At 35.3% G+C, this 22,069-nt stretch overlaps 1 protein-coding gene across 1 annotated transcript in view; it reads right to left on the bottom strand.

The window, feature by feature from the left end:
- LOC136825185 (uncharacterized) overlaps nt 1-21,642 on the bottom strand; it is a 49,014-nt gene extending 27,372 nt beyond the window's left edge. Inside the window, exons 1-3 of the mRNA XM_067081210.1 lie at nt 21,590-21,642; nt 20,957-20,960; nt 12,480-12,584 (exon numbers count right to left, since the gene is read on the bottom strand). Of these exons, the coding sequence (XP_066937311.1) occupies nt 12,480-12,584; nt 20,957-20,960; nt 21,590-21,642 (162 nt within the window). The remainder of the gene's footprint in view (nt 1-12,479; nt 12,585-20,956; nt 20,961-21,589) is intronic.
- Nucleotides 21,643-22,069: the final 427 nt, after the last annotated feature.

Below are 22,069 nucleotides of genomic sequence, written 5' to 3'. Positions count from 1 at the left end.
CTCTTTTTCCCTCAATCCATCAATGTCCAGAAGGAGATTTTTTTTCTCTCTTCCTCGGGAGGGGAGAAGAGTTATCCATTAAGCAGACATGCACGCAGGGACAAAGAGTGAGTGGGGGTGGCGGGGGGGGGGGGGATTTTCCATTCGGGGCGCCAACGACCAGTGCTTCAGCTACATCAATTGGGGAGGGAGGATGGGGGTTGCGTGACGTCTTTTTGTATGGGTTCTCCCTCAACACACCGCGTCTCTTTTGCGGCGGCTCTTAAATTATGACTCTTGGTAATGGTTCTCAGTTAATTACCGTTTCTCCTTCGATGGACTTCACTTAGCTGTCTAGTAGTTTGAGCCACTAAGTATTGGTTACCGTTTTTTTTTTTTTATAGCCATGCCGTCTACCCTTATGGGGCTAAGTTCTAACCTCCCGAAAATTTCGCTGTACCGAACACTGGTCTTTACAATACCGAAGTTCACATATCAAATATTCCAGTAAACTAATATATTTAACCACAATACGGATTTCTGCGAAGCTGAAGGCTGAATATTTTATAATCTGTAGTGCTAAATAATCGTTATTAATGAATAATTAACTAAAGAATTTGTAGTTAATAATCTGTAAACCTAGATCTTTGCTAATGTAGAATAATTAACTGAAGATTTTTAGTTAATAATTATACCTACATATTCGATTTTAATGAATAAGTACGTCATTTCAGTTACAAAAATTGTACTGAACTTGAATACAGGGCCTATACATGTTCACAGTTCATAAAAATACTATGTCACACTAAATAACGGTTACTACAGAATAGCAGTTGTCGTTTTTTCCGATATTTAGTGGCACTAGAAAACCGTTCCTCCTGGAATCGTACGATTTCAGGAAATGGGATTTAGTGTTTTAGTACACTGGATTTAGGGGAGTCAAACTCTTTCGAAACGTCATTTTTACAACAGTTTGATTTGTTCTTCATTTTCTTTTGTTTATATCCTTTCTTATTTGTTTCCCCACTTTAGAAGCCGAAGGGGCAAAAATACGACAAAGTATTTTTAAATCTCTACCACTGATTAAGTTTCTTTTATAACAGTATTTTGATGATGATCTGTGCATCTTCAAATTTCAATTCGTAATGGCTTTCTTTCGGTTTTCATCATTCTTTTCTTTTACATTACATTTACATTACATAAACACACATACACACATGTACATACATCCATACACACACACACACATATATATATATATATATTATATATACATATATATACTGTATATACATATGTATATATAAATTCAAAAGATCTTACATTATCTTTACTCCTGTATATTTAAATAATATTCTAAATTTATATATATAATATATATATATATACAATATATATATATATATAAATATGTTATATATATATATATATATATATATATATATATATATATATATATATATATATATATATATATAAATAAATTCAAAAGTCTTAAAAATGTGTATCAAAAGGCTCCTTATTTATTAATGCACAACACATTTTGAGGTAATTTTACCACAATTTATAATAAAGCGAATAAATTGAAACGGGGAGCAAAGATGATGATACCGAGAAAAATTAAAACAAAAATAAAATAAAAAACAAAATCTTATTCTCGCACGCAAAGTAATGATGAATTAAAGGAACTGGTACCCCTCCACCCCTCTTCCTCTCACCATCCCCCTTCCCCTCCCCACCAAGTCGCATTCAAAACAAAGGGAATAACTGACAGTAATGTTGCCTTAAAGGTGTTGACTACACGTTGAAACACCACACACACACACACACACACACACACACACACAGATACGCATTTAAAAAGCTTCACAGTACAACATTTTATCGACCAATCTCTCTCTCTCTCTCTCTCTCTCTCTCTCTCTCTCTCTCTCTCTCTCTTCTTTTCTTCTTCTTCTTCTTCTTCTAAGACTTTCAATCGTTCTTTCAATATTTTTCTGACTTAATGGACATTCAAAACCTATACCTCCTGTCCCTTTTCATTCTGGGATAGGGACATATTCTCTCTCTCTCTCTCTCTCTCTCTCTCTCTCTCTCTCTCTCTCTCTTCTTCTTCTTCTTCTTCTTCTTCTTCTTCTTTTCTAATGTTAAGACTTCCAAATTCTCTCGTTCTTTCATTATTTTTTTTTATTTAATAGATATTCAATCCTCTATATCTCTCTCCCTTTTTTTATTCTCTCTCTCTCTCTCTCTCTCTCTCTCTCTCTCTCTCTCTCTCTCTCTCTCTCTCTCTCTTCGTGCCATTAAGACACTGAAACTTCTCACTCTCCCTCTCAGTTTTTCTCCTTTTCTTTTCTGGTCTGAGGACCCGAAACATTTGATTTTAAGTTACCTGGCGTCACACCAACCAAGGTCACTGACGTCGGATATGGTTTGAGGACATGACACCTCTCTCTCTCTCTCTCCTTTTTTCTCTGATCTGGGAATTCATTCACTCACTGCGTGAGCAATTACGTGCTTGCGTGCATCAGCCCATATGCCTACGTTTCAAGAAATCGGGGCGTGTTTTGACAAAGCGTTACGGCCTCGCGTATGAATGCTGTATTTAAATCCACGGCATTCCCGTTTCTAGGAAAAAAGAAAAGCATCGGGTGTGTTTGCTCGGCTTTTAGCCCCCACGAAAACTCACGATTTTGCCAAGACACGAAAATCGAGTTAAATTGGCATTGTCGTGAAATGGGTTCACAGTAAGGGCGGTGAACTCGGGGAAAATTCGTGATGTTCCTTCAGTAGAAATCCCGAAGCGGCATTGTTCTCAAGTAAGTAATGACCAGCTTACATGTCTGAGACAACAGAGGAGGTTTTCATATTCCTTTCTCACAGTCGGGAGTGAATGTAATCGTCGGGTAAGAGCTGAATAGGTGTGCTACTATTCACGGCTTGGTCAACCGTGGCGATTTTAAGGGTTGTGCGCTAGAAACTTCCACTTATATTTGTCGTAATGGATAAGTTGAATGTAAACGGGACTTGTAGAATTGAGTTTGCTTCTGCAGGCGTTACCTGAATGCCCCGATCGAAAGTTTGCAAATGAATGAACGGTAAGCTAGTGGAAGCTAAACTTTCTTTCTTTTTTCTTTCAAGGTAACATTTATAACTCACGATTTGATTTTGGAATGGAATGGAATTTGATTTTGGAATGGAATGGAATTTGATTTTGGAATGGAATGGAATATATAGTTTAGGCCAAAGCACTGGGACCTATGAGGTCATTCAGCGCTGGAAAGGAAATTGAGAGTAGGTGAGTTTGAAAGGTGTAACAGGAGGAAAACCTCGCAGTTGCATTATGAAATAATTGTTAGGAGAGGGTAGATAGCAAGATGGAAGAAAGATAATATGAATGGAAGTACGGTAAAAGGAATGAAAGGGGTTGCAGCTAAGGGACGAACGGACGTTGCAAAGAACCTTTAGTAATGCCTACAGTGCACCTCACGGGCCCGTGAAGTGCACTGACGGCACTAACCCCCCGGGGGGGAATTGATTTTGGGAATACTCCCAAGACCACACTGTTCGGTACTTACACGATCACAAGCTATACTGGTTTGGTCGTATATACAGCATTAAAGCATCATTAGTAGTATCTATAACAACAGAATACTTAAATTGTATTGCAAGATGACATTATATCCATTACTATACTCAGTAGTCGTATATGTAACAACATATACAAATTATATTGCAATAGCAGTGTTTGTAGATGGGGCATAGGGTATTATACAGGGTGCTTTTAAAGAGATAAACACATACATACACACATATATATGTGTGTGTGTTTGTGTGTGTATGTGTATATTTATTTCTTTGTATGTTAAGAAAGGACGAAAGGATTTCAATGAAAGTGAAGTAATTATGCATTTGATAACCCCTTCTAAATAATTAACTTTGGCTGAGCATCAATAACAGTCAACAATTTGTAGCCATGGAATCCATCTCGTTTCTAATTATGATTTCCTTACATTTTTAACAAGACCTTACTCCTAACTGAAGTATGCATTCACAGGGGCCTAGATTGGTGAGGGTATGTACTGAAAGGGCCGAGATTGGTGAGGGTATGTAGGCTACTCGAAAGGGCCGAGATTGAAATTTCTCCTGTATCTGTTTTACAGTTGTCACATAATTTACTTAGCAAGTCAACTGAATTTTTGGTAGTTTTATATATGAATGTGTCAGCTCTATAAATAATAACAACAAAATGCTATAATCCCTTACATACCTTTACAGATATGCATAGCAGAATACTCCTTTTCGCAAACTAAGCCCATAAACTTATCCTTAGAGGAATCTTAATCCACGTATTATTATTATTATTATTATTATTATTATTATTATTATTATTATTATTATTATTATTATTATTATTATTATTATTATTTCGGTAGATGAAACCTTTTCTCATGGAACAAGCACACATTGACTTGAAATGCAAGCTTCCAAAGAATGTTGGTTTCAACCTCTCACCGCAGACCCCACACTACGGCAGTAACTAGTCATGATACAGAACCCGTGATTTTTTCATAGCCCTGGGGAGGCGCAAACTCTCGACATCTGAGAGGCATGTCACGACACTAGCGACCATACCAGCGGACCAGCCAAATTGAAGTAGACAGTCGCCTTCAAGCGTAAAATTCGCTACCAATTAAAAGCGAATATCTGTGCAATATAGTAACCTGTCTTAACTATACAAAAAAGCACCCTGGCTCTGCATATTCACTCTGCTTCCAAAGATGCTTTAAAAGCAAACATGCAAATCACCTCTGGTTCCTCCATATTCATATCAAGAAAGTCGCGCACGCGTACCAAAGGGTACAGCTGCCCTACTTCTCTCTGTGTGTCTCTTTAAAAACATTGTACAATACCCTATGCCCCCTCTTAACGGGAATTAAATCCTAGAGAACTCACAAAGCGATTTTACGAACGAATATCGGATCTTCATATGTCAATCTGCAAGGCAAGTCAGTTTATCTGCCAGCCGTTCTATTTTTTTTTTTGGGGGGGGGGTGCCGTTTAAGAAATTCATTCAACTTATTTTTTTCTTTTTGTCGTGTCTTTGTCTTGGAGAATTCTGTTTTGTATTCTTTTATGAATTTAATTTTTTTTTCTTGTTATGCATTTCAAGTGCCTTTAAGATGAGAGGTTAATTCACAGGCTATTTAATTGCGTCTTGATTTGCCTTGCCTATTAAAAATAATACAAAAAGTGAAAAAAAAAAACATTTCCGATGCTTGATAGCTTTGTTTACCTTCGCAGTTCAGTTCATAAATTGGTAAAAATCTCTCCCGCTACTTCTCTTACATTTTTCAGTCTGTATCAATAGAAACCTGGTCGCTCAGTTCAAGACTTTGAACAAAATCTCTCTCTCTCTCTCTCTCTCTTCCACAATAGAGACTTTCGCTCAGCTTAAGACTTTCTCTTCTCCACAATAACAGAAATCACCCTGCTCAGTTTCTCTCTCTCTCTCTCTCTCTCTCTCTCTCTCTTCCATAGCACTAGAAACCTGGCGGCTCAGCTTAAGACTTTCTCTCTCTCTCTCCACAATAATAGAAATCACATCGCTTAGTTTAAGACCTTGAACAATCTCTCTCTCTCTCTCTCTCTCTCTCTCTCTCTCTCTCAGTTCAAATCACACAGTTTAAGACCTTGAACAATCTCTCTCTCTCTCTCTCTCTCTCTCTCTCTCTCTCTCTCTCTCTCTCTCTCTCTCTCTCTCTCTCTCTCTCTCCACAATAATAGAAATCTCGCTCAGTTTAAGACCTTCTCTCTCTCTCTCTCTCTCTCTCTCTCTCTCCAAAAATCCCTCACCAATTCTTCAATATACCTGCTTCTCTCTCTTTCAACTTCCGCTCCCCATCATCCACCTGCCATACTTACAAGATCCATTAGTCTTTCCCTCTCCTTTTTCACCTCTTCCTCTCGTTTTAACAGCTTCTGCGTAATTGCTTCTTGGTCATTTTTCTCCTGTTACGGCTTAATTCCCGGAACCCCAGCGCTTGCAACGGCAATTGCTTGTAAAACGGACGGACTGGTAAATAGCCGAGTTGTTTAATGAACTTGAATTTATGATTTTCATACGCAGTTCGGTCTGCCTTGAGATGAGAGGTCTAAGGGCCGAGTCGTATAATAAACTTGGTGAGGCTTTTCGCTATGTTCTAATGAATAAAAGTGATTTTTTTTCTGCGTATGGTAATTAATGAATGGATGTGATTTTTTTGCGTATGTTAATTAATGAATAGATATGATTTTTTGCCGTATGTTAATTAATAGATATGATTTTTTTGCGTATGTTAATTAATGAATAAATATGATTTTTTGCGTATGTTAATTAATGAATAAATATGATTTTTTTGTGCGTATGTTAATTAATGATTAAATATGATTTTTTGTGTATGTTAATTAATGAATAAACATGATTTTTTCTGCGTATGTTAATTAATGAATAGATATGATTTTTTTGCGTATGTTAAATAATGAATAAGTTTCATTATTCTGCGTATTTTAATTAATGACTCACTATGATTTTTTTTCCGTTTGTTAATTAATGAATAAATACGATTTTTTTGCGTGTTAACGAATAAATATGATTTTTTGCGTATGTTAATTAGTGACTAAATATGATTATTTCTGCCTAGTTTAATTAATGATTAAATATGATTTTTTGCGTATGTTAATTAATGAATAGATTGTTTTTGCGTATGGTAATTAATGAATAAATATGATTTTTTGCGTTTGTTAATTAATGATTAAATATGATTTTTTTGTGTATGTTAATTAATGAATAAACATGATTTTTTCTGCGTGTGTTAATTAATGAATAAATATGATGTTTTTCTGCGTGTGTTAATTAATGAATAAATATGATTATTTCTGCGTATTTTAATTCATGATTAAATGTGATTTTTTGCGTATGTTAATTAATGAATAAATGCGACTTTTTGCGTATGTTAATGAATAAATATGATTTTTGCGTATGTTAATTAATGAATAAATATGATTTTTCTGCGTATTTTAATTGATGATTAAATGTGATTTTTTGTGTATGTTAATTAGTGAATAAATACGATTTTTTGCATATGTTAATAAATACGTAAATATGATTTTTTTCTGCGTATGTTAATTAATGAATAAATTATTTTTTTGTATGTCACTGTTATTAACTCTAGAATTGGTGCCTCATATTCTAATGGATCAAGATGAAATATTTATATCTTTATCTCTATGTTAGTAACTCCAAGAAAATCGTTTCCTTATATCCTAATGGATCAAGATGAGTTTTTTTATATATTCATTTATATATTAGTAAGTCTATGATTTATTTCTGTGCACTATAATAGACGAAGATGAATTATCTTCATGTATGTTAATTTGCGAAGACAATTTATTCTGTATATGTTAACGTACCCAGGAAAAAAAGTCTTTGTCGCTTCTCAGAACGTTCACGAATAAGAATAATTAATGCTAAAACCAGTGCGAAGATGCTTCGTTTACTTAGAGAATGGAAGAAGATGAAATCAAACTGCTAGTGTTACCGACTTGGTTTCATGATGAAGAAGTAGGAAAAATATTGTTTAACAATTTTCGCCTACGATGAGGATATCAGTTTATTTTTTAGTATAACAAGTTTCATAATGAGAAAGATAAGAAATGTACAAAAGACTGGGCATATACATACAATATGTATGTATGTATATATATATATATATATATATATATATATATATATATATATATATATATATATATATATATATATATATATATATATATATATATATATATATATATATATATATATATATATATATATATATATATATATATATATATAAACGTGAGCATCCTCACCACTACATTACATCCAGACCAATAAACAACAGTACTACTTCCACCTCAGAAAACCCTCAAAACTCTCTCTCTCTCTCTCTCTCTCTCTCTCTCTCTCTCTCTCTCTCTCTCTCTCTCTCTCTCTCCTACTATCTATCCACCCATACACTCTCCTCCTTTCGGCAAAGATGCGACCTACTTTTTCTCTCGTCGCACCCCCCCCCTCCTCTCTCCCCTTCCCCTCTCCTCCCCCCCCCTCTCCTCCCCCCAACCCCTTCTGCACATTCAATATTCAATAGCCTTTGTACCTCGCCGCAAATATTCGTGATAAACGATAGAAAAGTCCTCCCCCTTTTTCCCCCCTCCCCTTCCCCCTCCCTCCCCCCTTCCCAGTGATGAAACGCATGATTTATCGTCCTCCCGAGAAGTGTCTGGAGCGGATCATGATGGCCGACCGACCAGGAGCAGGAGCGTGGGGAAGGGAGGTGAGGGGGGGGGGGAATGGAAAAAATGACATCCGTCGAATTCGGAGCATTTTTCAGTGTGGATGCTCCGATACAGTTTTCAGGAGAGGGATGGCTGGTGAAGTTTATACACACACACACATATATATATAGGTACACTAAAAAATACTGGTGGTTTTACACACACGTATACACACACCAAAAGTTTATCGTTGCCCCAACACTTTTTAGTAGAATGTTGGCAGGTGAATTTACACACACACACATAGGTACACAAAAAAAAATATTGATGGAAATATGACGCCTGAATTTACACACACACGTACACACATATGCACACACATACATACACACACACACGTACCGATGCCCAACACTTTCAAAAGAATGCCGCCAGGGTAATATACACAGAAGCACACATATACTACACACATTAAAAAATACCAATGCCCGGATAAAGTATTTACTGGAAATCTAACGGTGATTTACATACATAGCCTACATACACACACACACACACACACACATACACACACCATAAAATACCGATGCCGAATACGGTTTTCACTGGATAGCGGATTGAATTTCTACGAACATGCGCTCTCTTAAAAAAAAAAAAAAAAAAAAAAACAGGATTTTCTCATTTATACTAGAGAGGCTTTAGAAAGACGTCGGGTGATTTTACACACACATACATACACAAAAAATAGTATACTTTTCCGTTAATACCGGCGAATTTTTAACAGCTCTAAAACATAAGCGGTATGGGTTTATTAGTAAATGAAAAATCTGATTGTGTGGCTATATAAAAAAAAATATGCATCAAATCCACGGCATTTTTTAAGTGGGGATGGCAAATAATAGGTTTTTAATTCCGAGCTAATTAGCTTAAAATTCAATAATCATTTTATAAACACTAATGAGGTTTCATGACTTTATTCCTAAACGAAAAACAATTGCACGTCGAATTAAAAAAAAAAAAGCGCTCAGATTACAAGTATTCTTCAGTGAAAATGACAAAACATTTTTTTTAATTGAAAGGAATTTATTTGAATGAAAAAGAATTGTATTGGAATAAAATAATAATTTTTTTATTTGAAAGAACTGTATTGGAATGAAAAATAAACAAGTAAAAACTGCACCGAGGTTTCTTCGGCGCAATCGAGTTTTCTCTACAGCGTATGATGCTGTATGAAACTCTCAGCCACGGCCCATGAAACTTTCAGCCACGACTTAGTGATGGCCTGTGTTGTTGGCACGTATAGCGGTGCCAGACGCACGATCATTGCTAACTTTAACCTTAAATAAAAAAAAAACTATTGAGGCTAGAGGGCTGCAGTTTGGTAGGTTTGATGATTGGAGTGTGGATGATCAACATACCAATTTGCAGCCCTCTAGCCTCACTAGTTTTTAAGATCTGAGGGCGGACAGAAAAAGTGCGGACGGACAGACAAATATAGCCATCTCAATAGTTTTCTTTTATAGAAAACTAAAAAGTGGGCTACTTTTTACATATGGCGATTAGTGCCACTAAAATTCATTACCATGGAAAGACCAGTGACCTTCTAATTTCTACTTCAGTACTATCTGACCTTTTAAATCAACCCCCAATTCATGTCTTTAAGAGAATACCGTTGCACTGTTTAAAAATTCAAGTTGCGATTCCAAACTAAGAGTTTACTCCTCCGAGTAGCTGGAGGAGTTTATCAAGTTATTTAAAGTTATTTAAAGCTGAAGTTGATTCAAGGCCGTACGTCAACATGCACAAAGCTTTAAAAGGCACCAAAAAATTATAATTTTATAGTCTATGATTTCAATAACTGAATACTTTGTCTAAAGGAGTCATGAAATGAAATGTTATTTAAACTTTAACTGGACTTTGAAGCCTTAATTTAGCATACACGTGGCTTTAAAAGCACTAAAGAATTATGATCTTAAAAAATGTGTGATTTCAATAACTGAATACTTTATCTAAAGGAGTAATGATATTTAAGCTTGAACTTTCTTTTAAAGCTTTAATTCAATATACACAAGGCTTTAAAGGCGGTAGAGAATTATAATTTTATAAAGTCTATGGTTTCAGCAACTGACTACTTTATCTAAACCATTAATGAAATGACCCCTGTTCCAAAAAAATTCAAAATATTGTTTTGAGTTTTCTGTAAAAGAAAGCTATTCAGATGGCTTTTTGTCTGTCCGTCCGCCTTCAGATCTTAAAAACTACTGAGGCTAGAGGGCTGCAAATTGGTATGTTGATCACCCACCCTCCAATCATCAAACGTACCTAATTGCAGCCCTGTAGCCTCATTAGTTTTTATTTTATTTAAGGTTAAAGTTAGCCATAATCATGCGTCTGGCACCGCTATAGGTGTCAACAACACCGGCCACCACCGGGCTGTGGCTGAAAATTTCATGGGCCGCGGCTGAAAGTTTCATGGGCCGTGGCTGAAAGTGTCATGGGCCTCAGCTGAGTTTCATGGGCCGTGGCTGAACGTTCCATGGGCCGCGGCTGAGAGTTTCATGGGCCGCGGCTGAGAGTTTCATGGGCCGCGGCTGAGAGTTTCATGGGCCACGGCTGAGAGTCTCATGGAACGTGGCTGAGAGTTTTATAGAGCATTGTACGCTGTAGAGAAAACTCGATTGCGCCGAGGAAACTTCGGCGCATTTTTTGTTATTTTTCACACAGGAGACCCAGTATAAATCTGTCTTTCATGATCACGTACGGGAGTTAATCACGTATACGACGAAACATGTTAATCAGGCTGTAATGACCGATTAAAAATTAAAGTCAGAGCTTTTCATTCTAAAGCTGCAGATTCTCATTAACTTTCCTTTTAATGGCCTTAATGGCCAAAATTAATAGCAGATTCCAGCGACAATTCGTTCAAAAGAAGTAAGTCACTTTCTAAAGCTATGAAACTCTTTGACTACAACAAACATTAATTTTAATTAAAAGTAATTTGCCTGAAATCTACGGTAAACTATTTTTTTACCTTGACGATGAATGGGCATTAATTATATTTCCTTTTCAACGTTACAAAAAAAAAGACTCCATTAAACAAAATATCATGAATATGAAAAATTTACTGCTATATTCCTCGCCGTTTCAGACCAAGTCATTTTTGTCTCCAGAACCCCTACACTTACAGACATCAATGGTCCCTAAAGGAATTAATGTGTTGCTGTTGTGAGCAGGATTTTATTCAGCTTCTGAATAACATTTTTTACAATATTTGGCGTTTAAATGGTCCTAAAACGTACAAGAAAGTAAGCATTTGATTACAGCTTCAGAGATTTTGCAACACATTTTAATGCCATGAATATTCATCATAAAGTAACCATCGTTTATGATATTATTCATGATGCATAAATGTCAAAATTACCTAGCTGCTACCGTTACTTCGAAAAGTACATAATGGCGCATATATCCAAAGCTCACACATACACAAATACACGCACACACAAACAGAACCACAGATACGGAAAAAATAAAATTCTTAAATGCCGGATTGTGAATTCCAATATTACCATTTCATGAGCAACGATTACTACTTTTTAGTTGGGCGTAAAATCAGACCGCATATATAGCTGACGCATGCGTAAGAGACGACTTCATTACAGTAAAATTATTTTTGAATTCACAAAAAATATTTCCAAATTGATAATAAAGTTGTCGTCTTTATATCAATATTTGTCAATGAACGCAGGCTATTTTAAACAAAGATAAAAATAAAAACTTACTTAATGATATTTTATAAAATGATGTTTAATAACACAACATTTCGATCTAGTGAGAGAGAGAGAGAGAGAGAGAGAGAGAGAGAGAGAGAGAGAGAGAGAGGACGCACGATTGTTAAATTCATCATTAAAGTGACTTTAAGACCCAGATAATGACTGAAACGCATGAGGGCAAGGAAGAAGGAGGTGGGGGAGGAGGAGGTATAAGTAGGGTCATGGACCCAAGGAAGGAAGAGGAAAACCAAGAGGGGGAGGAGGAGGAGGAGGAAAAAAAACCAGAGGAAAGGGGGTTATAGGGACGAACAAGAGAAAGGGGAACGGTGTAGAAGAGGAGGAAAATTACGGGGAAGGTGAGGAAGTAAATGAGGAGGAAAATCATGGAAATATAAGGAAGAAAATGGGGAGGAAATGGGGTAAGATTACTAATAACATGAGGGAAATGAGGGGGAAATGAGGAAGAAAATGAGGAGGAAAATTATGGGAAGATGAGGAAGAAAACGTGGGGAAGATGATGAAGAAAATGAGGAGGAAAATTATGGGAAGATGAGGAAGAAAACGTGGGGAAGATGATGAAGAAAATGAGGAGGAAAATTATGGGAAGATGAGGAAGAAAAAGAGGGGAAGATTATAAAGAAAATGAGGAGGAAAATGGGGGAAGATGAGGAAGAATATGGGGGGAAGATGTGGAAGAAAATGAGGGAAATATGAAAAAGAAAAAATGAGGATGAAAATGAGGGGAAGATAAGGAAGAAAACGAGGGGAAGAATGAGGGCAAGGTGAGGAAGAAAATGAGGAGGAAGATGAGGAAGAAAATGAAGATGAAAATTATGGGAAGATGAAGAAGAAAATGAGGAAGAAAATGAGGGCACGATAAGGAAGAAAATGAGGGGAATCCGTAGGAAGAAGAAGGAAGAATAAGGAAAGTCATTTGTCGGAAGAAGAGGGCAAAATAAAGAGACGCGACTCCGGCGAAAGAATAGGTAGAAGAATATACACGAGAGAGAGAGAGAGAGAGAGAGAGAGAGAGAGAGAGAGAGAGAGAGAGAGAGAGAGAGAGAGAGGCCAAGCGTTACAGGAGAATAACACGACCCTCTCCAGCACTCCTCAACATAGTTGTCTCTGAAGGACCTCAATGTCCTACTCGACCCTTGGAGAAGGACTCCGAGCGAACGGCGCGCATCAAAGGCTCACCTGATCCTCAAAGGAAAGGTAAGGCACCACGGCGCCGCGCCGTTTATTATCCAGGAAAATCCTTCTGGGTCCACAGGAAATTCCCCAACGCCCTTCTGCCTAGCAGAGGCGAGGTTGTTCTAGTGCTAGGAAACCAAATTCGTGGGTATAACCTCGCAGGGACTCAGATATATAGCAAATGGTTATTTCTCCTGTACTATAATATGTGCTAAGGACACGAGTAAAATACACATTATGTACAGCGATAGCTCGCTCTCTCTCTCTCTCTCTCTCTCTCTCTCTCTCTCTCTCTCTCTCTCTCTCTCTCTCTCTCTCTCTATATATATATATATATATATATATATATATATATATATATATATATATATATATATATATATATATATATATATATATATATATCGTGTGTATAGATAGTGTTATACGCATACACAAAAGATATATTCATATATATATATATATATATATATATATATATAGAGAGAGAGATAGAGAGAGATAATATGCAAAGACGAAAACCAATTACCACACATATCAATCTTTTTTTACTGCGTTAGAGAGAGAGAGAGAGAGAGAGAGAGAGAGAGAGAGAGAGAGAGAGAGAGAGAGAGAGAGAGATACAACAACAACCAGCTTGACTCGGTCCGGCGGAACCCCTTCCCTTCCCCATCCCTCCACCCCAGCCCCCCTTCCTCCCACTCCCCCTACCCCCTTTATCATTGAATTAAGACGCCTTTAAATCCCGTCAGTGCAATATCATCCGAAACACACAAACACACACACAAACACACAAGAGATATAAGATGTGGCTTTTCAACAAAACGAACACGTCCAGCCACACTCGTAATGTATCCACTTTCGTGGTAAAAAAAAAGAAAAAGAAAACGGACGAGATAAAAAAAAAGAAACGGACGAGATATATCTTTTGATTTTTGGGCCGGCGAAGGAACGAGCGATGGCGTCCCGGTATTTATTGAAAAGTCGAAGGCCGCGTTCAGTTGGGTTCGAAAGCTTCGGAGGATAGATCGTTCGTCATCCGTTGCTGTGGCTTCCTTCAGAATTGTTCGTGCTTCTAGATTATTATTATTATTATTATTATTATTATTATTATTATTATTATTATTATTATTATCTCATAATAGCATGAGTTACTAAAATGTTGAAGAAATCCACAGTGGTGTAGATGTAAAAATACATTTCTAGAATATATATTTACATCTACACCACTGTGGATTTACTATTATTATTTGCATGGGTAAAAATATATTTAAAAATAAATTTCTACAGAGAGCTTTCGGGAATCTGCTGGAACAGATTCCCGAAAGTTCTCTGTAGAGCTTTATGTTTAAATATATTTTTACCCATGCATAACTGTGGGTTTGTTTCTCCATTTAAAGCCTCATGCTATTATGAGTATCTTCTTCTTCTTCTTCTTCTTCTTCTTCTTCTTCTTCTTCTTCTTCTTCTTCTTCTTCTTCTTCTTCTTCTTCTTCTTCTTCTTCTTCTTCTTCTTCTTCTTCTTCTTCTTCTTAATAATAATAATAATAATAATAATAATAATAATAATAATTATTATTATTATTATTATTATTATTATTATTATTATTATTATTATTATTATTATTCAGAAGATAAACGCTATTCCAAGCCTACAGGGACCACTGACTCGAAATTCAAGCTTCCAAAGAATATGGTGTACATTAGAAAGAAGTAACAGAAGGTAAAGGGAAATAAAGAACGAAGATATCGCTTATCAAAAACGAAAAAATTAAATTAACAAATTAATAAATAATTAGATAAAAATGTAAATACGTATGATGTCAGAACGAATTCAGTGATTATATAATAATTTAATATTTATTCATCTTTTTGTTGCGAATTCTCTCCGCCATTTCATACACCAATAATTCTTTTATCTTCCCATTTTTAAAAGGAAGTGTAGACATTTTCCCTAATCTCTTTATTTTCTTCCCATATTTGCTGCCCTTTCCCTTCAGAGCTGCTGAAATAAAGATGTTAAGTTACCACCCCAACCCCGTCGGCCTCAGCATGAAAAAAATTCACATTTTGTAACATAAGAAAAAGAAAATATTTAAAATGACGAGTATAAAACTTCCCTAATCTCTTTATTTTCTACACACATATTTGCTTCCAATTCCTTTCAGAGCTGTCAAAATAAAGACGTTAAGTTACCACCCCCACCGCCGTCGGCCTCAGCCTAAAAAAATAGTATTTCCCAACACCAAAAATAAATATATATATTTATTCCTCACCCAGAGCTGTCGAAATAAAGACGTATAAAGTTACCACCCCGTCGGCCTCAGCATAAAAAAAAATCGCACTCAGTGACACCTACAAAAATAAATATATTTATTCCTCGCTCAGAGCTGTCGAAATAAACACATATGAAGTTACTACCCCGTCGGCCTCAGCCACTCCCCCCCCCCAAAAAAAAAAAATAAATAAATAAAAATTCACATTTTGTAACACCTACAAAAACGAACACATATTTATTCCTCGCGAGGCGCTTTCAAGCCTGATCTCTCTCGCCGCTCTGAACGCCCCCTCCCTACCCCGCCAACCCACCCACCCAGTCGGGAAGGAAGGCAGGCGAAAGCATGATGTGTTTTGCTTGAAGAATACGAATGATATACGACCCAACACGTGGCGACTACTCTTTGTCCCTCCCAAAATCCTTTTCGGATATTCGAGGAGTCAAAAAAACCCCCGGCGATGAAATATTTGCTCGCGGAAACAAAGCTATAAATCAGGAGGATGGAAGAATGAAAATTTTAAAAGACACAAAAAAATAAGTTGTAAAGTGAGGAACGAATGGATGGCGCAACGATCCTAGCAAGGATTGAAATGGAAACAAAGCTTACTCTGGAAAATATAAAATATAAATAAAAGGTTACTTTGAAAAACTGAGAAAAAATATAAACAAAGATTGTCTGAAAAGGTTAACATATAAACAAAGATTGTTTTGAAAGGCTTGAAAACTAAATAATGGTCACTTTTAAAAAGTTTAAAATATCAAAAAACAAAGCTTATTTTGAAAAAACTGAAAACATAACAAAGCTTACTTTGAAAGGCTTAAAATATAAACAATGCTTACTTTGAAAAACTTGAAATATAAAAAATGCTTACTTAAAAAGCTTAGAATATAAACAAAGCTTACCTTGAAAAGTTTACACAAAGCTTGCTTTGAAAAACTTAAAATGTAAAAGCTTACTTTGAATCGCTTAAAATATAAACAAATGTTACTTTGAAAATCTTAAATTATAAACAAAGCTTACTTTGAAAACCTTAAAATATACGGAAATCTTCCTTTGAAAAGCTTAAAATATTAACAAAACTTACTCTAAAACGTTTAAGATATAAACAAATCCTGCTTTGAAAAAGTTAAAACATAACCAAGCCTTACTCTTGAAGACCAAAAATATTTATTTTCGGATAATAAGCATGAATATTTATCGAAACAACGGTACAAATCCTGAAGGACGGCGCGTCTAATGAACACAAAGTTCTGCCCTTCATAAGCCAAAATGATACAAAGTTCTGTCCTTCATGAGTCAAACTGACACAAAGTTCTGCCCTTCATGAGTCAAACTGACACAAAGTTCTGTCCTTCATGAGTCGAATTGACACAGTTCTGTCCTTCATTAGTCAAATTGACACAAAGTTCTGCCCTTCATGAGTCAAAATGACACAAAGTTCTGCCCTTCATAAGGCAAATTGACAAAAAGTTCTGCCCTTCATAAGTCAAACTGACACTTCTGCCCTTCATAAGTAAATACATTTTGCTTAGCAAAGCTTACTCACAGTTACTCCGGAGATACATTCATTTTCTTCAGTTGAACGGGGGTCCTTTTGTTATTTTTCTTTTCAAACAATTAGTTTCTACTACATAGTGTTTACTGCACTTTCCTATGCACTGCCCACCCAAAACAATAAAACGGGACACTTAATCACTCAATATTCCCTCTAAGCAAATACAAGCTCTTCTGTACCGTGGAATTTCCCCTACAAATAAAACAACCTCCTCTGTACCGTGGAATTTTCCCTATAAATAAAACAACCTCCTCTGTACCGTGGAAATTTCCATACAAATAAAAATAAGGTCCACACTATCGTGCAGTGTTCACTGTCATGCAAAGTTCACTTAAACAAAGTCGTCTCAATATCGTGCAAATTTCGATCTAAACCAAGTCATTCCACTGTGATTACCATTCACTCATTTTAAAAAATTCAATTAACATGCATCCATTAAAAAAACTCGGATAACATTCACCCATTAAAAAAAATTCAATTAACATTCACCCATTTAAAAAATTCAACTAACGTTCACCGATTTAAAGAAATTCAATTAACATTCACCCATTCAAAAAAATTCAGTTAACATACACCCATCTAAAAAAATCCAATTAACATTCCCCAATTAAGAAATCAATTAACATTTACCCATTAAAAAAATTCAATTAACATTCACCCATTTAAAAACTTCAATTAAAATTAACCCATTTAAAAAATTCAATTAGCATTCACCTATTTAAAAAACTAAATTAACATTCACCCATTAAAAAATTTAGTTAACATTCACCTATTTAAAAAACTAAATTAACATTCACCATTTAAAAATTCAATCAACATTCACCCATTTAAAAAAATTTAGTTATCATTCACCCATTTAAAAACATTCAATTAACATTCACCCATTTAAAAACATTCAATTAACATTCACCCATTTAAAGAGATTCAGTTAACATTCACCCATTAAAAAAAATTCAATTAACATTCACATATTTTAAAAAATGAATTAACATTCACCCATTCAAAAAAAAAAAGATTCACTGAGAATACCCCAAACCTCACTTGACAGTTATCACAGTGCTTCCCATGACTGCCCTCACCTCTCCATCAGCTTGCAAGCAGACGCCAGGAAAAAAAAAAAAACCTGACGCCCAAAAAACTTACGAACGACTTCAGGAACCAGACTTCGGACTCCTCTAAAACCCGCCTTTATAACACCTACGTCAGCCTGATCTCGTAAATATCCCTCTCTCTTCCGAAGATAAATATTCCGTCCTGACGTTTCTGTATCCATAAATAAACAAGGAGACGCGAAAAGCGAGAAACGATAAAAATTGATGACACACGCACAAATTTATTTTATATCGCTTCCCACACACGATGGTACATGCCGTTTGTGTTACAGTGCGATGAAAGAGTGATTCCGTTCCGGTCGGTACAGCGATTTTTGGCTGTAACTTATAGATACAGAGGTCACGGTAATGTCGGCGGTAGTAGAGGTTGAGAGAGAGAGAGAGAGAGAGAGAGAGAGAGAGAGAGAGAGAGAGAGAGAGAGAGAGAGAGAGAGACTTTACACAATATCAGTGTTAGTTGTAAGAGAGATATCGGGGCTAAATGATGGAGAGAGAGAGAGAGAGAGAGAGAGAGAGAGAGAGAGAGACTTATTTACGTAATATCAGCTCTAGCTGTAAAAGAGAGAGAGATTTAACATAACGGCCCTAGTTTTGGAGAGAGAGAGAGAGAGAGAGAGAGAGAGAGAGAGAGAGAGAGAGAGAGAGAGAGAGAGAGAGACTTTACATAACCCTACATTCCCCGACGGTCCAAATTCTTGCGAGTCAGTGGGTAACGTGAGAGATATTCATCATATTCTTCTACAGTGAAAAGGTAGCGGGCAATTTTTCTTCCTTAAGGTATACATGATTAAATTTTGGCCCGTAGGGCGGGGTGTGTGAAAGGAATGCTATTACCGCCTAACCGACTTCCTGTTTGTTTGTGCGTTGTCACTAAGGAAAATTAGACCTGTAGTTTCAACGATTCATGTGTTTGCTGTAGTGTGTCAAGTTTGAAAGTAATGCACAAAAACCTCTGGCATGACAAAAATAATATAACTATAAATATTTAATGACGATATGGATGCATTCATCGGTAGCCTATTAATAACCAATTCGGGAGGAAGATTTTCAGCATAGCTTTAGTCTAATGCGTCAGAGGCAACTAAATGTGTGTATATATCTAGTATATATGTGTGTGTGCGTGTATGTATGTTTGAGTGTGTATATATATATATATATATATATATATATATATATATATATATATATATATATATATATATATATATATATACAGTATATATATATATATATATATATATATATATATATATATATATATATATATATATATATATATATATACATATATAGCATATATATATATATATATATATATATATATATATATATATATATATATATATATATATATATATATATATATATATACATACATATATATACACACACACATTCTGAGCAGAGAATAGACGTGGCTTACCAACAGTACTGACCGTACATACTTTGCATACTTATCTACAAACAAATGGACTTGTCCACCAGTAACCAAGGCCTTGTTATTACCCTATGACGTTGGTCTTCGGGCTCTATTGTTTCCTATCACTACTTGCAAATTCACAAGCAAAGTCAAAAAGCGAGATCTATAGATTAACGTCTCTCTAAGCCAGGGCCGTCTAACCCAATGCCCGTGGGCCAAAAGTGGCCCGTTTGATTTAGAAAGTGGCCCACTAGGGAAAAATAAGTAAAAGTACATTTCTCTTTTTGTATCATAAAAATAAGTACTTGTCAATTTCCTTTCCTATATATTCTGAGTAATATGTATATATATATATATATATATATATATATATATATATATATATATATATATATATATATATATATATATATATATATATATATATATATATATATATATATATATATACATATATATACATATATATATATATATATATATATATATATATATATATATATATATATATATATATTATAAATGTCTGTGAAAGATTTTCTGTTAAAACAGAATTCCATCAAATATAAAGGGGAGCCCATAGAAACTGCTAAATGTGGAAAATAAAGGCTATATTTCAGAGACAAAACTGTCTCTCTCCTCAGGCCTGAGGAGAGAGACAGTTTGGTTTTCGAAATGTAGCCTTATTTTTCACATTTTGGCGTTTCTATGGTTCCTTTATATTGATATATATAAATATAAATATATATATATATATATATATATATATATATATATATATATATATATATATATATATATATATATATGTATATATATATATATATATATATATATATATATATATATACATATACATACATTCACACACACACATATACATACATATACACATGTGGCCCGCATGACTTTTTGTTTTTTCAAGAGTGGCCCCTCAGACTAAACAACTTGGACGGCCCTACTCCAAGCGAAGACGAGCAATAAACCACTCTCTTCAATTAAGACGAGAAAAGCACTGACAGACAATCGCTATTTGTGGACATTTACGATACTGGAAAATAGACCTATCTAGTAAAAAAAAAAACACGATACATTAGGTTAAAATTATGGAAACACTGACCAAGTTACATCAAGCGCTAACAGAGACTTTTTAGCAAATAGAAATCAAACGCTACCTCGTTTGGCTGCCACATAAATTTACGCTGAGAAGGGAGAAAGACCAAGTTCCAATCGAATCTGATCCTTTTTCGCTCGAAACTTAGGGCATAAATTCCGCTGCAGCGGCCCTCGCGACTAATTGATAAAAAACTCCTGCATATCTAGATTACTTTCCGGCGAAAACTCACTCTCCTAAGAGGGAATGGCTTCCAGGAAAACTGAGACAGGAGCCGCCACCGCATCCACGCTTTTTGTATATCAAGACCAGGTACCAAGATATTCTAGTGCCACAGCAACTTCGTACACTGACAGAAAATTATCGTATGACACAACTGTAGACACCTAGATGCAGCTATTCATTAATCCCTCTCAGAATGCTAATACTAATAAAGTAATATTTAAATCTAGTAATAATGTTAAAATAAAAGTTATATTTAAAGGAAACATCTAAATCTAAAAGGTTTATCAAGCAAGAGTGACACAACATTAATCCCTCTCAGAGTACCAATACTAATAAAGTAATATCTAAATCCAGTAATAGTGTAAAAATAAATTAAAAGTAATATTTAAAGGAAATAGTTACATCTGGATGAGCAAAAAGATTAATCAAGCAATAGTGACACAACATATTTATGTTAGATAAGCAGCAAGATATGGATAAATAACTAAAAAAAAGGGGGTGGGGGACTCGATAACGATTTTCAATTACCTGAACTTTCACAAACCAATAAAATGACTTCATCTGAAAAAATGGAGATTTCTTTGCCAAACTGAAAAATGAAACAGAGGAACACTTACAATTACTTTGCTCGGCGGATCACCTGGAAAGAAAAAGGGATAATATTATGGCAAACATAAATATTATTAAAAGCATAAAAGGGTTTTAGCTTTCTGTAAAAGAAAACTATTGTGCCGGCTTTGTCTGTCCGTCAGCACTTTTTTCCGTCCGCCCTCAGAACTTACACACTACTGAGGCTAGAGGGCTGCAAATTGGTATGTTGATCATCCACCCTCCAATCATCAAACATACAAATTGCAGCCTTCTACCCCCCGTAGTTTTTATTTTATTTAAAGTTAAAGTTAGCCATAATCGCGTTTCTGGCAATATAGGATAGGCCACCACCGGGCCGTGGTTAAAGTTTCATGGGCCGCAGCTCATACAGTATTATACCGAGACTAACGAAAGATAGATCTACTTTCGGTGGCCTTGATTATGCGCTGTAGCGGCTGTACAGAAAACTCGATTGCGAAGAAACTTCGGCGCATATTTTACTTGTTTATTTCAGTAACTGATTACCATT

The sequence above is a fragment of the Macrobrachium rosenbergii genome, chromosome 37 (genome assembly GCF_040412425.1).
Source record: "Macrobrachium rosenbergii isolate ZJJX-2024 chromosome 37, ASM4041242v1, whole genome shotgun sequence".
Classification (NCBI taxonomy): Eukaryota; Metazoa; Arthropoda; class Malacostraca; order Decapoda; family Palaemonidae; genus Macrobrachium; species Macrobrachium rosenbergii.
The sequence above is the reverse complement of the archived record's forward strand: the minus strand, read 5'-3'. Positions and strand labels throughout refer to the sequence as shown.